This window comes from Enhydra lutris, unplaced genomic scaffold (assembly GCF_002288905.1).
Source record: "Enhydra lutris kenyoni isolate GAN:26980312 unplaced genomic scaffold, ASM228890v2 scaffoldscaffold13, whole genome shotgun sequence".
NCBI lineage: Eukaryota > Metazoa > Chordata > Mammalia > Carnivora > Mustelidae > Enhydra > Enhydra lutris.
This window is the reverse complement of record NW_019154097.1, coordinates 39,714,021-39,729,409: the sequence shown is the minus strand read 5'-3', so window position 1 is coordinate 39,729,409 and position 15,389 is coordinate 39,714,021. Positions and strand designations below refer to the sequence as shown.

The following is a 15,389-nucleotide window of genomic DNA, read 5'->3' as shown; positions in this document are numbered from 1 at the left end:
ACTGAGCCCCCAGGTTTCCCTGAAAACTAGCTCTTAAAAAGACCCGTGAGGGGCGCCTAGGGGGCTCAGTCCATGAAGCGTCTGCCTTCGGCTCAGGTCATGATCCTGGATTCCCCGGATCGAGTCCCGCATCAGGAGTCTGCTTCTCCCTCTGACCCTGCCCCCCTCATGCTTGCTCGCTCTCCTTCTCACTCTCTCAAATAAATAAACAAGATCTTAAAAAAAAAGACCAATGAGACACACTTCTGAGGAGACTAAGAAAAAACAGGACCGGGGGAAACGACACTCAGTGTTAATGGAGGGGACCGCGTATTTGCCCCTCTGCGGTGACACCGCGGTCACGGCGGGAAAACCTCCTCGAGAAGCGGGATGACTGCCCCGCAGTCCAGCCTATCCCAGCCGCCCGGCAGGAAACGAAATCAGAGCTGGGTGCCGAGCATCAGAGACCCACAGGCTGTCCGGCTCCAGCTGCACGGGCGGTGGGCGGCCCCCGGCCCCTGCTGAGCCTGGAGACAGCACAGGCCTACCTCATTCTGGCTGCGACCCCCAGGACCCGGAGCAGGACCCTGTGGTCAGGCCGTTTCCTGCACCTGACCCCGCGCGGGATGGTCAAGGGTCGTTCTACTCTAAGCCACTGCGTTTGGGGCCATGCGTTTGGAAGCAGCGCGTGGCCCCCGAGCGGTCAGCACCACGGGTCGGATCGCGAGGGCAGAGCCAGGCCCGCGGGCAGCCCGGGGCAGACCACACAACGGCGAGAGCGCCTGGTGTCCATGGGGCGGGCCACCGCCCCACGGCCTGGTGGGGCTCTCGGAGCAGGTGGCCCCATGTCCTTCCCAAAGCTAAGGTTTCCTCGGAGTATAAAAATCTTTAAAAAGGTTGTAAACTTTATTTGAGAGAGCACATGCGCACAAGTGCGAGGGACAGAGGGAGAGAGACTCTCCCAGGCTCCGAGCTCAGTGCAGAGCCCGCCGCGGGGCTCCGTCCCACCACCTGGAGACCAGAACCTGACCCCACGCCAAGGGCCCACGCTGATCTGACCGCTCCGCCCACGCACCCCAAGTTTAACTTTTAAAGTTTCATTTATGATTTTCTTTCTTTATGATTAGGAAGTGCGGTGTGTTCATTGTATAACATGTAGCAAATACAAAAACAAGAAACAGAAAATGGAAGGGGCGGCCTGCCCCCCCACCCCCACCGGTGCCTGCGTGGCTCCGGGTCTGTCTCATACTGATGGGGCTGGGGTGTCCTGCAGCCCACACTGCGCTGCAGTGGCTTTCCGTCAAATACAACTGTGCCACGTTGTGAGGTCCTTTCTTCCCAACGACATTAAATGTTTTTGTAAAATGTTTTTAAGTAGCCATTCATCATTCACGTGATTCTACCCCGTTATTGGACAGTGGGAGGCCCGCACCAGAGCGGGCGGGGAGCTGGAAAGCCCGACTGAACGGTGGGGCCAGTGACTTCTGGCTCATGCCCTCTCCTGCTGACCCCTGCACCCAGTGGGAGGGGTTCCAGGAGAGGCGCTCCAGCGAGGCCCCCAGACAGGGCTGCAGCCGACTTGACCAACTGGAGTGACCCGGACAGTGTGCACGCCGTGGCAGGGTACAGCCCAGAGCAGGGGGGCGCCTCCCACAGCTGCTCCGGAGGGCCCCCCACCCCCCACGTGGCATCTCTGGAAAGGTACTTTCTTGTGTTTTAGATTGGTGATCCTAATTTTTAGAGAAAGGAGCAACTCTTAGGTCAGTAAGTTAAAAATCCCTCCCGGGGCACCTGGGGGGCTCAGTGGGTCAAGCCTCTGCCTTCGGCCCAGGTCATGATCTCAGGGTCCTGGGATCGAGCCCTGCATCAGGCTCTCTGCTCAGCGGGGAGCCTGCTTCCCCCTCTGTCTCTGCCTGCCTGTTTGTGATCTCTGTCTGTCAAATAAATAAATAAAATCTTAAAAAAAAAAAATCCCTGCCACGCGGCTGGGTGAAATGGAAAGGGACAGACGCCGAGGAGCCTGTGTTGGCAAGGCCATGCACCATCGGGCCCTTCGTGCGCTGTGGTGGGAAGCAGTATGGCCAACAGCATGTTGTGTCTTCTCGGCTCAGCCCAGCCCTTTCCCCCGGGAACAGGCGGTTCGGGCCCACGGGAACATCGGTGTGCGACTGTCCGTGGTGGCCACAAGGTGGAACCCAGATGAGTGTGGTCCGCCGTGGGAAGGAGTAGATGCCAGCAGGTGCCACAATGTGGACGGACCCTGAAAGCAGCCTGCTGGGGGAGGGGCCGGACGCAGACCGCGTACGGGGCCTCCGTGTGTGTGAGCATTCACAACAGGCAGGCCTCTGGAGGCAGAAAGCGGGCTTGTGGTTGCCAAAGAGGAGTGTGGGGAGCAACAGCTAATGGGTACGGAGTCTTCTTTTTGGGGTGATGAAAACGGACTGGAAATTGGTGGTGGTGATGTTCTCTCACACCTAAATACGCTAAAAACGCTGCATTGTGCTGTGTGTATTAGATCAATAAAGCTTTTTTAAAAAATCACTGAGGTGTGTGCCCAGACATTTAATTCAGTTTGCAAACCAACTGAAACAGCTTTCCAGTTAGCATTCTTGCTGAACCAGAGACATGAGGGGCCCCTGTTTTCAGGGGCCCAGGCTGTGCCCCCCCACCCTGTGTCTCGGGTGCAACCCCAGTCCGCCTGCATTTGGAATTTGGGGGCAGCAGAGGGAGTCCCCGATGCTGTTGTGCAGGGTGGTGGCTGTGTGGGTCTGGGCGCAGCTCCTCCTCCGCTGGGCGTGTGGCTGGGCACCTGCCGGCTGGCCGGCTGCTCCGTTGAGGCCAGTGTGCCTGGCAGAAATACGTAGCCCCACACATGACTTTCAGCTTTCTAGTACGAACACTAAGAACGTAAAAGGAGAAGGTGAGGCGCTGTTGGCTGGCTCAGTTGGTAGAACACGTGTCTCTTGATCACAGGGTCATGAGTTCAAGCCCCAGGGTGGCCATAGAGCTTACTTATAGAGAAGTATAAAAAAATAAAGTTAACAATATATCTTAACTCCAGGGGCGGCTGGGTGGCTCAGTGGGTTAAGCCTCTGCCTTCGGCTCAGGTCATGATCTCAGGGTCCTGGGGTCGAGCCCCACATCAGGCTCTCTGCTCAGCGGGGAGCCTGCTTCCCCCTCTCTCTCTGCCTGCCTCTCTTCCTGCTTGTGATCTCTCTCTCGTCAAATATATAAATAAAATCTTTTATATATATGTATATATATGTGTATATATACACACATATATTTATATATCTCCTGACTCCAGTATTCCCTGAATATCTTCGTTTCCACCCGTAATTGATACAAAAAATCAGTACTGAGACATTTTATGCTCTTAGCCCAGGTACATTTTGCAGTTAAGGCAGGACGTGGCTGACCGTGGGACGGCGCAGGGCGAGGAGGAGACAGGGCCTCCCTGTGGGGGCGACGGCATCTGGAGTCCGAGGCTGGTGCCGGCCCCTGGCTGCCTGTGTTCCTGCCCGGCGTTTCTACGGTGCACGCCTTGTCAGTCACATGGGGTGGCCCAGGAGGGCTGGGTGCAGGTGTGGTGGCCCGGGCAGGAGTCACGCTCTCGGAAGGGCTCTGGCACAGGGAGGCGACAGCCCCCCCATCACCCTCTCCTGGGCCTCAGCCACCTGTGATGAAGGGCACGGGAAGCACCTATGGGAGTCACACAGCTGCCACCTCTGTGTTTGCAGAAAACAGTGTAGGACAGCGGTGTAGGAAGCACGACCTGGCGTCCAAAGGAGAGTGCTCTGATGACCTATTTAAAGGTCGCCTCCGTGAACCAGAATGTGGAGGAAACTCCGTCCTATGCCGTGTCCCGCTCTGCTGGGACAGGTGGACAGCCGGGCGGAAGGCTGAGCCCTGGCCCCACCAGGCTGCTTGGACTCTCAGCGGGCAATGTGGCTTCTTTTGGGTCCTTTAATTTCTGCCCTTTGCCTTCAGTTCCCACCTTTCTGGGTTATGTGGGGGGCAGCTTTAGGTCCGGAAACATCTTGAAGCACCCGGGAGCCTGGTCCTCTGGGCTTCCGGCAGTGTCCCAGGCTTGGCCACTGTGTTCCTCCCATGCACGAAGCCTATAGTGGGAAGACCCCGGGCCCTGTCTTTCCCTCCTGTGGAACAGAGGAGACAGCCAGATCACAGCCGGTGCCGGGCAGGCATCGTGAGCCCTTGCTCTGTGGTTCTCAATGCCCTCACTTAGCCCACAGTACCCGCTTCACGGTGTGGCTGGACCGGGACCCCAGCCTGGGTGGTGCCGATGCCAGGGGCTCCGTCTGGAGGGTGACCCTGCTGAGGTGCCCTCTTGCCCACCGGCTGGGCCTGGTTGAGGGGCTGGGTTCCAGGAGGCCTTGGGTCCGGCTTGGTCAGTGTGCTGAGCGGGAGGCCGTGGGGCACAGGGGTGGAACATCCAGGGGCCCCTGCAGCATCCCCAACCTACAGCAGATGCCAGGCGTGGCCTGGGTCAACCTCAGAATTAAAACAGCCAGTTATTTTACCAGCGAAATGGGTTTGCTGGGGAATGGCACGGGAGTTGGAATTCAGGACAAGCAAGCTATGGCAAACCCACAGGCTAGTCTGGAGAACACAGAGGAGGTCCCTCGGAGGGAAGTGAGGGCTCAGGGCGCTCGCAGCTTCTCACTGAGTTTACAGGGCAAGGGCGGAGCCGTCCTTTCTCCTGCTGAGGGGTGACGTAGTGTGGACGGTCATCTTGTCCAGCCAGGGCAGCATGGCCAGACGCTCGGGCCGAGAGCTCCCCCTGCCGGCCGCCTGGCTCCATGGAAAATGAGGTTTCCTTTTATTGGGTTTTGAAGCCTCCAGGGGTCTGGCTGGAGGGCACCGCTCCCAGGTGGGCACCCAGTTAAACTCGGGGCCCAGCTGTCGGAGGAGGCAGTCTGTCCTGCATGTGGGGGCCTGGGGCACCCCGCTGCGGGGCAGGGGCAGGGGGCAGGTGGGCTCTCTGAGGCCCGCATTCCGATGTGTGGCTCGGTTCCCAGCAAGAAAAAGTCGTGAGGCCTGAACAAGTTGCACGGGTTGACTGTTCATTTTAAATGGAAGTTCCAAGGCTTCCAGGAGGCGGTCCCGGTGAGCTCCAGAAGGCCATCCCTGGGAAGGCCTGGTCTTGGTGTAGCCTCCAAACCCTGAACGGCATTTTCAGCTCAAGACAATCTGGACTCCAAGCAGATTTTTTTCTCTTTAAAATGAGGTCAATTAAAACAGTCTGCCATGGGGTGAATTTGACTCTGGTCTTTGCCAGCTCAGAAGCACGTGGGCTTGTGGATTTTGGATTCCAGGCTCCGGAGCAGAACAAAGCTTGTGTAAGGAGAGCTGAGCTGGGTTTCCTGTGGCCTCACCCCTTCTCAAGGAGGAGGGTCTGGGTCTGTCTACCTGCCCTGGGGCTCAGCCAAGGACACAGCCCCCCCCCCCCCCCCCCCCCCCGCCTCTAGCCGCCACACTCCCCAGAGGAAAGGGGATGGTAGTCTGGGGCAGATCTTGGAGTTGCAGGGGTTTCTCCCCTGAGGTTAGAAAAAGCCCCTCTCGAAGAAAAGAGCCATGTGGTCCTCTGACCCCTTTGCAGGCTGACCCGCAGAGCAGGTGGCTGCCGTGCAGAGGTGGTCATCAGGGTCGTGGCCGTGTGGACAGAGCCTGGCCCCAGGGGGTAAATGGACCGCAGGGCAGCGTTCTTTCTGGGGTGACCTGACTTGCAGGGCTCAGAGGGACCTTTGCCCTGCACTGATGCTGGTTGTTATTTTAAGTCTGATCAGAGCAAGGCTCCCTTTTTAAAGAAGAGCCCACGGGCCCACCCAAATGTGGGGACAGCCAATGAGATGGGGGTGGCCTGGGGGTCTGGCTCTGCTGGGGGGGGCTCTGTAGGGGACCTGTCCGCGGGCCCACTGCTTCCACTTGAGCCCCTTTAGCAGCCCCCCAGAGTGGCCTGCAGCTCAGGGTGGCATAGGGAGCCCGCGGTGGGGCCCAGAGACGGAGGCTGGGAAGAGCCACTCTTTGAGGTGGCCCTCCGTCAGCCCTGCAGTAGGTGGACGCTTGGCCCTTGTTTCTGGAGAGCCCCCCATCGTGCTGTTTACTCTTCCCCATACCCCCGGCCTTCTGTCCAGGGATGCAGGCCCCAGCATGCATGGGCCTTTCCCCACCCCAGCCAGGAACTCACTGCCCCTGGGGGGTGGACCCTGCCAGAGGGTCTGTTCGGGACCCCTTCTGCACCTGCTGTGAAGTGTCAAGGGCTCCAGAAGTGCTGAACAAGGGCGCCAACACTGTGGGGCATGCAGGCCAGGCCCTGGTCTTGCTGAGGCTTGTAGGCAGCCCTAAGTTGGCCGCACAAGGAACTGGGGTCTGGGTGAGGCATGTCTGTTGGGGTGAAGGAAGGACTAGAGGAAGAAATGGGCGGGGCTCCTGGTGGCTTTTCAGAGAGGGGCCCGTGTCATGGGGAGTGTGTCCAGCGTCCCCTCCTGGGGATCCTCTGGTGGGCCCAAGAGTCATCCTCTGACCTGAGGCCAAAGGGGCCAGAGGTCTCCTTGGCATGGCCCACGGGGGGCCTAACCCCCAGCACCTCAGAATGGGATCGTATTTGGCGATGGAGTCTTTCCAGAGGTAACTAAAGTAAAATGAGGTCAGTAGGATGGTGTCCCTTGTGAGAAGAGGAGAGTGGGCACAGACACAGGAGAAGACAGCGTCTGCACACGGGGAGAGGCCTCAGGAGCCGCTGACCCTGCCAACACCTTGATATTGGACTTCCAGTTCCCAGAACTGGGAGAAAGTGAATTTCTGTTGTCGCAGCTGCTTGTCTGTGGTACTTTGATTTGGCTGCCCTAGGAGACCCCTACTACCCTCCAGGGGCCCAGTCTGTGGGCTGGGTGGGGTCGAACGTGCACTGTGGGGACCACCCCATCCCACAGCCCGGTCTCTTTGGCCGGGCGCCCGCGGATCCAGGCCGGATCCAGGCCGTGGAGGGTGGAGGTGCGCAGAGCCCCAGGGCAGGTGGGAGTGATTTCCAAGGGGAGAACAGTGCAGGCCAACAGCTCTGGTGGACTACGGTGCAGAGCTCCCGCAGCATCTGTGGCATGCGGTGCGCAGGGCATGTGTCCCGTGGGAGGTGTGCCCATCGCGAGGGCGCCGGGACCGCGGGCGCTGGCTGGGGCCGCTTCCCTCGCTGCGCTTGAGGCCCATTAAAAGGGCAGCAAAGACATTTTAAAAAGATGGCTTTGCCTTTTTCATAAAGACAGAAGCACTTACAGGCAAAGAGAAGGGAAGAAGTGCGAGGCCCCGTGGAGACGGAAGGCCACTGCCGAGGGTTGCCCTCTAGCCGCCTGGGGACCTGGGGTGTGGGGCAGGGGGTGGCCCCCAGCCTGGCCACAGCGCCCAGGGCAGCTCCAGATTGCAGGCAGGGTCTCAGGAGGTTTTCAGAGCGAGGGTTCAGACGCCAGCCCTCTGGGGACCTGGGCTATGGCCACCCAGTGCCCCCCTGCAGGTGAGGACGGGGGCGTCTCTTCCTGACAGACGGGCCGAGGCGCGACCTTCGGGGCCCAGGCCCCAGGTACCTACAGTGAGCCCCCGTTCCCAGGGCCCCCCCTGCCCAGCACCCACGCAGCTGCTCTGTGTCCCTCTCGGTCTCCAGACACTTGAGCAAAGCTTCTGAGAGGAGAGACACACCGGGTGAGCAGGAAGGGGGGCGAGTGTGCAGGAAAACAGACCGAGTCGTGAGGTCCTCTGGGGCGAAAGGAGAAACGACTCCTGATTAATACAGTTTCGGTAGCAGAAGTGAGTAAGTCAGTGATCGTTCTGCAAAATAAAGTTCAGGAAATCTCTGCTGAAGGCAGAGAAGGGGAAAGATCGGAAAATGAGAGGTTCTTCCAGGAAGGGCAGTATCTAAGAATACTTACAGCACGGGGTGCCGGGGGTGTTCAGGGAAGTGGCTGCCTTCGGCTCAGGTCAGGATCCTGGAGGCCTGGGATCGAGCCCCCCCGTCAGGTGCCCTGGTCAGGGGAGGGGGGATGTCTGCTTCCCCTCGCTCTCTGCTTGTCTCTGTTGCTCTTTCTCAAATAAATAAGTAAAATCCTAAAAAAAAAAACACCACACACAGCACAGTCCTTACAGCCCAGGGTAAACAGGGAGGCCAGGACATTATCAAGGAAAAATAAAAGACACGTCCCAGCACCGAGGAATGTAAGAGCCCCTGGCAGACCCCACGCCCTCCCGCCCTGAGACGCGGTGCTGTTAAGGGGAGGCCCTGCATGAGGAAAGGACAAGCATCCTGTGTGATGTTGGGAGTCAGGTGGCTTCAGACCTCTGGGCACCGACATGAGGGCCTAGAAGACAATGGGGACCATCAGCACCCCATATCTGGGGGCTGGCCTGCACCTGAGAGCTGCGGCCCAGTGAGGACACCTCCCGACAACCGGACACTTGGTAAATGTTCTTCCCGGGAAGATTCTGGAGAGCGCGCTCTTCTGGAAACAGGAGGAAAACAGAAAGGTGAGGACTTGGAAGTCAAGGAACGCAGGACGCACAGAGAAAGAAGAGAGAAGGGGAGTCCCATGCCACAGGGCTGGAGAGCTTCTGTCCAGACGGAGGCGGTGGACAGTGGCTTGAGACAGGGTGTCGCTGAAACTGAGTGCTAGGCTTCCCGGCCTGTTCCGACCTGCAGAGGGAGGGACCGTGGTGCTGTCCGAGTGCCATCAGCCGCGGCAGCGCAGAACAGCCGGCAGCACGAAGTGTGTAACTTGTTCTCTCTTCTTCCCCTCCCCCACCCGCTAGAGAGGACCGTCTCCGGTGATCTGTCCTCAGATTCACACTCATCTGCCGTCTCCAAACCAGTGACCTCTCCATTTCAGTTATTAAACTTTCTTTAAGAAATATTTTCTTTATTTATCTGACAGAGAGGGACACAGCGAGAGAAGGACCACAAGCAGGGCAAGTGGGAGAGGGAGAAGCAGGCTCTCTGCCTGGGATCATGACCTGAGCCAAAGGCAGACACTTAACAACCGAGCCCCCCAGGCACCCCTTCACACACACTTGTAATAGTTGTATTTATCTTTGATAAATCCCACAGCTGAGCCATTTGGAGTTGGTTTCTATTATTTGGGTGGTTGTTTTTTTTTTCTGCCTTGATTACAGGTCATAGTTTCCTGTATGTTGGTAGATCTTGCAATTTATTACGTGTTGCATATTGTAAGTGAAGCCTGTGGCAGCCCTGGATTCTGGGTTCTGTTATGTTCCTGTGAAGAATGTTGATTTTTGCTGTGGCAGGCAGTGAATTTCTAGCTGATCACCTTGAGCAAGTCGGCATGGCTTGACATTTCGTTAGCGGGGATCTTTGTCTTGGTGGGACTCGACCTACGATGTGCCCCAGTGTTGATTTCTTGGGGCTTGGTTTGGGATTTTGGCAGGGCGGGTCAGAGTGGAGCTCAGTCTAGGCCTTGTCCTAAGGCCTGGCCTTTCTGGAGTCTTGGCTGGTGTTGGCTGGGCTGGAGTGCTCATGTCTCTGTTACCTTCTCAGCCCTGAGGCCGCCGTTTCTGGGGGCCCTGTCCCACAGAGGCTCAGCTGCCTCCGTCACCTGGAGGGAGGCTGTGCTCTCTGGACCCGGGGTCAGTGGTCTGGGCCGGGAGCTTGCCCCTGGGTGGGAGCCTGTCACCCGGGGTGTTGGGCACTGTCCTGCTGTCAGGAGGTGTGTCGTGCCCAGCGGTTCCCAGTGAGGGGGCGGCCCAGCCCGAGCCCTGCACGGCTGGAGCAGAAGTCTGGAGCGAACGGAGCAGGAGAGGAGAAATCGCCACAGCACACACGGCTCAGCATTGGGAGGTATTTACACACGTCTGCTCGTGTCTTCTCTAAACAGTGAGCCAGAGGCGGGCTCTCACAGAACGGCTGTAGGTGGGCGGCCCTGGGGTGCGAGAGTGAACCCTTCCCTTCACGTTGGTCAGTCACACGCCAGACTGGAAGCTAAACCGTCAGCATACGGTTTAGAAATACGAATGTGGCGCCTGGGGGGCTCAGTGGGCCAAGCGTCTGCCTTCGGCTCAGTCATGATCCTGGGGGCCTGGGATCGAGCCCCACGTCCGGCTCCCTGCTCAGCGGGGAACCTGCTTCTCCCTCTGCCGCTCCCCCTGCTTGTGTTTCCTCTGGCTGTCTCTGCCTTTCGGTCAAATAAATATATAAACTCTTTAAAAAGAAAAAGAAACATGAAGGCACTGTCTGAAGGGACACCTAAGAGGGCTCCTGGAGTTTCGGGGGACGAAGCGGAGCTGCTGCGCTGAGCCTGTGCTCGGGTTGCACGGGGGGCCCTGCCCTTCTCACGACGGTGCCCAGGAAGACCGCGTCGGGGAACAAAGTCTTCCCAAGGCCTCGCGTAGCCCATTAAAGGAGGAAAACCAGCCGTCTCCATTAGTGTAGAGAAGTGGGCTGGGGAGGGTGAACACTTGCTGGGCCCCGGGCATAACCGCCTGACCTGACCAGAATATTTCGAGGCGGGAGCGCCCGTGTGGGTCATCGCGGCAAGCCCGCCTCTGCCGGCAGCTCTGAGCATCCCCGGCCGGCAGGGGGCCCGAGGCTGCCTGGGCCCCCGCGCCAGGACAGCGTGGGGACGAGAGTGTGAGTATCGCTCGTGGGACAGAGTATCGCTCTCCGCCAGGTCCTCCCTCCTTGAGCTGCCTGTCGCCTCCCTGGCCCCACCTTGAGGATGGACCTGCCAGACATAGATGGAGACCCCACCGGCGACCCTGTTGGGACCAAGGGCTGTTCTGCGGGTGAGTCCGTGTCCCCGATGGGCACCACTGGGCAGGGCCGGGTAGCGGGGACGTGTGAGGAATGCAGGCGTGTGTGCTGGCTGTGTGGACAGCGTGTGTACGTGGGGCTGTCTGTACATGGGCACCCCAGGTGGAAGGTGTCCCCGTGCTCCAGCCTCATGTGGGGCATGGACGCAAGCACACAGGTGACACAGCCTTCCTGGCCTGAGGGCTGCTGTAGGCACTGCTCTGTGCCCTGTGAAGGGGGCCACCGGCTCCCAAAGTGCACACTGTGTGGTCTTGTTGTCCCCAGGTGGGCTGCCTGCTGGCCACTGGCTTGCTAGCTGCCAGAGGACTGTGTGACTGGACCAGCACCACTGGGGAGGACAGAGCCCCCCATGGCGGTGTGGGGGTACTGGTGGGAGGGACGGGAGTTTCTCTGAGTCCTGGCACCACCCCACTCACCGAGTCTCTGGGCCGGACTCTGGCATTGTATTCATCTTGCCAAGAAGAAGCAAGGAGGGAAGCGGGGTGTGTCTGAGAAGCAGGGGCCTGGGTCAGCTACAGGCATGGGAGCCCAAAGCCGCCTGTGGCAGTCCTGCCCTATGCCCAGGCCGGAGTCCTGACCAGAGATGAGGGGCCTTTTTGGGCACAGAAGCCTCCCCGGTGAGGAAGGGAGGCATTTTCGCTTTGGTGGCCGTGGAGGTGGTCTCGTTTCTACCCTGAGAACTGGTCCCACATCCCAGCATGACTCTTTTGTCCTGGGGGGCCATGGTCTCCACACACGTGCCACAAGGGCCTCCTGGGTCATCACTTCGGGGTCAGCCCTGGGTGTTGAGCCAACCAGCAGCCAGAGACAGGCGTGGGGATCTAGGGTCTGAAGGGCCGGGACCTGGGGTGCAGCTGGGGCCCACGGGCTCATAGGTGCACAGGGCCTCTTCAGGCCCCTCCCTCCCTCAGGGCCTCCCCCCAGACCCATGCCCGTCCTCACGGGGCTGCATATAGGGTGGGGCTCCATGATGTCACACGTGGCCATCACTAAGTGGGCCTCAGCCTGAGGTGTGCAGGGTCTCACCCTTGGCCTGCTGGAGCTAGCAAAGGGGCAGGCCACCCTGAGAACAGACACAGCCCCCCCTTGGGTTAGACACAGCCTCCCCGGGTCAGACACAGCCCCTCCGGGTCAGCCCCCCACTCCATCAGACACGGCGGGTGCTGCGGGATCCCTGGGCCGGCGCTGTGTCCAGCCCTGCTGGTGAGGCCAGCCTTGGGAAGGTCCCTGCGGGAGGCCTTGGGCCAGGGTCACTCTCGGCAGGGGCACTTGTCTTTCCCCGTGTCTGGGGGAGCACCTCTAGGATGCTTCTGGCCCCTCTGCTGGTTTTGCCACGAGGACCTTCCTCTTCCGTGGTCCCTGGGAGGGTGACATCCCTTAGACCCTCTGGCCTCCATGTGGCTCCCCCGGCCTGTTCTGTGGCTGGTGTGGAGGAAGGATGAGAGGAAGGAACGGGCCAGTGAGGACAGAGGCCTTTTCCTCTCCACCTCCGCTCCCCAGGGGCCAATAAAATATCCTCCAACTGGAACATCAGCTCAAGGGCTGTTTCCCCGGAAAACATGGCCTTTGTGCGAGCAAATGGGGCTGAGCCACAGCTCAGCGTTTGGGGTTTGCAGACCATGCTGGGTTCTCTTTCCTTGCGAGTTTCTGGAGTTCCTTCTCTGAACACGTGGAGGGCAACAGCTGCAGGGAGCCTGGTTCCCTCCGACGGATCCCTAAGACATGCCCCCCCCGGGGCATGCCGTCAGCAGAGCTGGCCCCTCCTGGCATCAGGTGTTGGGGGGAGGGTCTCCCCCGGCCTCTGGGGCTGTGGAGCCATCCTCAGGCTATGACGGGAGAAAGCCCGTGAGCCCAGGTGGCACACACTTTCCTCGCTCTGTGATTGTGGGAAAGTGACTCAACCACTCTGTGCTTCCTGGTCTGAGAGAGATGGTCGTAAGCCAGCCCGCACCTCCCTGTGTGAATACGGAGTACAGACCTGCCTGTGGGGGGTCCGGGAGTTGTGATCGTTTTGGTCTGGGATCCAGATGGGATCGATTTTGCTGTGAGATATGAGGTATGGGCCCGACTCACTTGTATTTCTAGAAGCCCATTCAGGGAATAGCCGTCTCCCACCCCCCAACGACCACCTGCTGGGCTCCCCTGTCTTTTGGGTTCGTCTCCAGCTTTCCGCTCTGGTCTCTGTCTGCTCATGAGCCAACAGTTCTAGTGACCACGGTTTTACGGTGATTCTCCCGCGGGACCAACAGCCCTCATTGCTTTTGCTTTCCCTCTCCCTCCCTCCCTTCCTCCCTTCTTCCCGACATCAGAATGAGCTAGTTTGGTTCCACTGAATTTCGCTACTCTGGTGGTCGGCCCCAGGGTGCGGCAGCTCATCTGCAGTGTGGACCAACCGGGGCCTCTCCACTGCCCTCCCCCAGCGGTTCCTTCCCTGAACGCGGCTTGGCCTTGGTGGCTACTTCTGATGAGTCAAGGTGACCATTCCTGGAGCCCAGGTGCCCGCCGTGCTCTGCTCCTAACCTGCAGGATTGGGACCATAGAAATGACCCATGTGTGTTTTGGGTAAAAACAGGAACACACCTCAAGGACAGGGTTTGCCTTCCTGTTTGTTCTTTTGTTCTTAGCTGTGCTTTTTTTTTTTTTTTTTTTTTTAATTTTTTTTTTATTCATTTGACAGACAGAGATCACAAGCAGGCAGAGAGGCAGGAAGAGAGAGAGAGGAGGAAGCAGGCTCCCTGCCGAGCAGAGAGCCCGATGTGGGGCTCGATCCCAGGACCCTGAGATCATGACCTGAGCTGAAGGCAGAGGCTTAACCCACTGAGCCACCCAGGTGCCCTTTAGCTGTGCTTTTTACAGAATAGATCTCCCACGTTGTTCCTCACTTTTTTAAACCTAAGTGTTTCGTCTTCTTAAAGTCCTGTTGTTAGTAGGATCCTTTCTTCTAGCAGATTTTCTAACTTGTCCTTGAAATCGGGCGGTTTCCGTGTTTTCACGGCCACGTTCACCTGCGTGGGTGCCTGTTGCTGGAGGAGCTCCCCGGGTGTGTGGTGACGTCCCCAGAGGCGGGGGCTTGCCTCTGTGTGGACGCCCCGGCTTGGAAGCCCTTCCCACAGCCGGCCTGTTGCTTCAGGGCGCCTGGGCTGGGCGCTGGTGAGGCGGGGGAGGGGTCCTGTCTTGGGGGCTCCTGATTTGTTGGAGGAAGTAGGACGTCAAGGCCTTCTCATCCCACTTCCCAGATGGGGCGGCCCCCACAGGAGACCTTATCCTGCCTGTCGGGTGGGGGTGCTGCTGGGGGGCCTCTGCAGGGTTTGGACTTGGGGGCTTTGAGGAAGGCCCTTTCTCTTTGCCTGCCACCTGTCCTCACCGAGTCCTGCTCGGGAAGGGCTGAGCCCATCATCATGTCCCGAGGAGGGTAGACCCTGGAACCCAGGACCGAGAGGGGCAGAAATGTGATCTGGAGAGAGTGGCAGTCCCCACCTTTGCCAAGGAACCGCGTGCCTGTGTCCTGGGAGGCAGGACGTCGCCGACCCCACAAGTGGAGTGGACATTCAGGCACTGGGCGCTGCAGAGGGCTGGGCGGAAGACCGCATCTGGGTCTGCAGATGCAGATGCGACAGTGGCTGGACGCTGGCGCTCTGCAGCTGCCCGAGGGCCGGCAGGGTCAGGATGGCCATCCCGGGGGGTGGAGGTGGACACAGCAATGACCTGCAGAGACGGTGGGTCTGGATGGGCAGCCGGGCTCGGGGTGTCCGGCACTGCCCCTGGCTTGTGCCGAGTGGGACTCCAGCCTGGCCGCGGGAGCCTCTGCAGGTCCTGGCCCGGGTCCCTGGAGGAGGGCGGGGGGCCTAGGCAAGGGGGCCACACAGAGGCCGCGTGGGGGGGCGGTGTGCCCGGCACAGTTCAGCCCCGCCCACCATGGCCCCTGCTCCCCTGAGAGGAAGGCCCACTTTGTTCGTGTTCCCTCTAACCCCGGATTCCGGACAGGAAAGGGCAGGTGGTCGCTATGCTCGCCTGGCTGCTGGGTTATTTTCTAGAACGCATCTGTTTCGTGGAGTGAGGGCCACTGAGTCAGCGCAGCTCTCTCCCTCCTGTCAGCTCCTCAGGAGCCCCCCTGGGCAGCTGGCAGCTCTCGGTGTCTGGTGGGCACTGGGGAAGCAGGAGGATGGGGGCGGGGACAGGGCAGGGGGGGGTCACGCCTGTGCCTCCTGGTGCCTGGCCCCCGCACAGCAGGAGCCTGAGGCCCCCAGACCCATGTGCTGGAAGGCTGCTGGCGGGGACAGCCTGTGAGGTCCACATCTGGACAGAGAGGAGCAGCCCAGGCTGTGGGTGCAGAGGTTTGACCCCTGAAACCGAGCTGCTTTTTGGTGTCCCCCTTGCACAGAGCCTCCTGCCCCGTCCCCACCCTCATGGTCCCGGGATGGGGTCAGGGACCAGGCACAGACCAGAGGCCATCTGACTCCAGCCCCCGACCTGCTGTCTGACCCTGTCAGCAGGGGCAAGATGTCAGGGTGGGCGTTAGCTGGGAACTTGGGCTCGGCCGGGCTCCAGGCCTTGGTGGGGAGGCGAGGGCCCTGCCAGGCTTTGG

General features: G+C 59.7%; 1 protein-coding gene across 1 annotated transcript in view; it reads left to right on the top strand.

Annotated features, from left to right (window-relative positions):
* Positions 1–15,389, top strand: part of LOC111146446 (exonuclease 3'-5' domain containing 3) — a 79,545-nt gene that overhangs the window by 5,709 nt on the left and 58,447 nt on the right. Inside the window, 1 exon segment of the mRNA XM_022502005.1 lies at positions 10,662–10,776. Coding sequence (XP_022357713.1) covers positions 10,710–10,776 — 67 coding nt within the window. The 5' untranslated portion in view covers positions 10,662–10,709.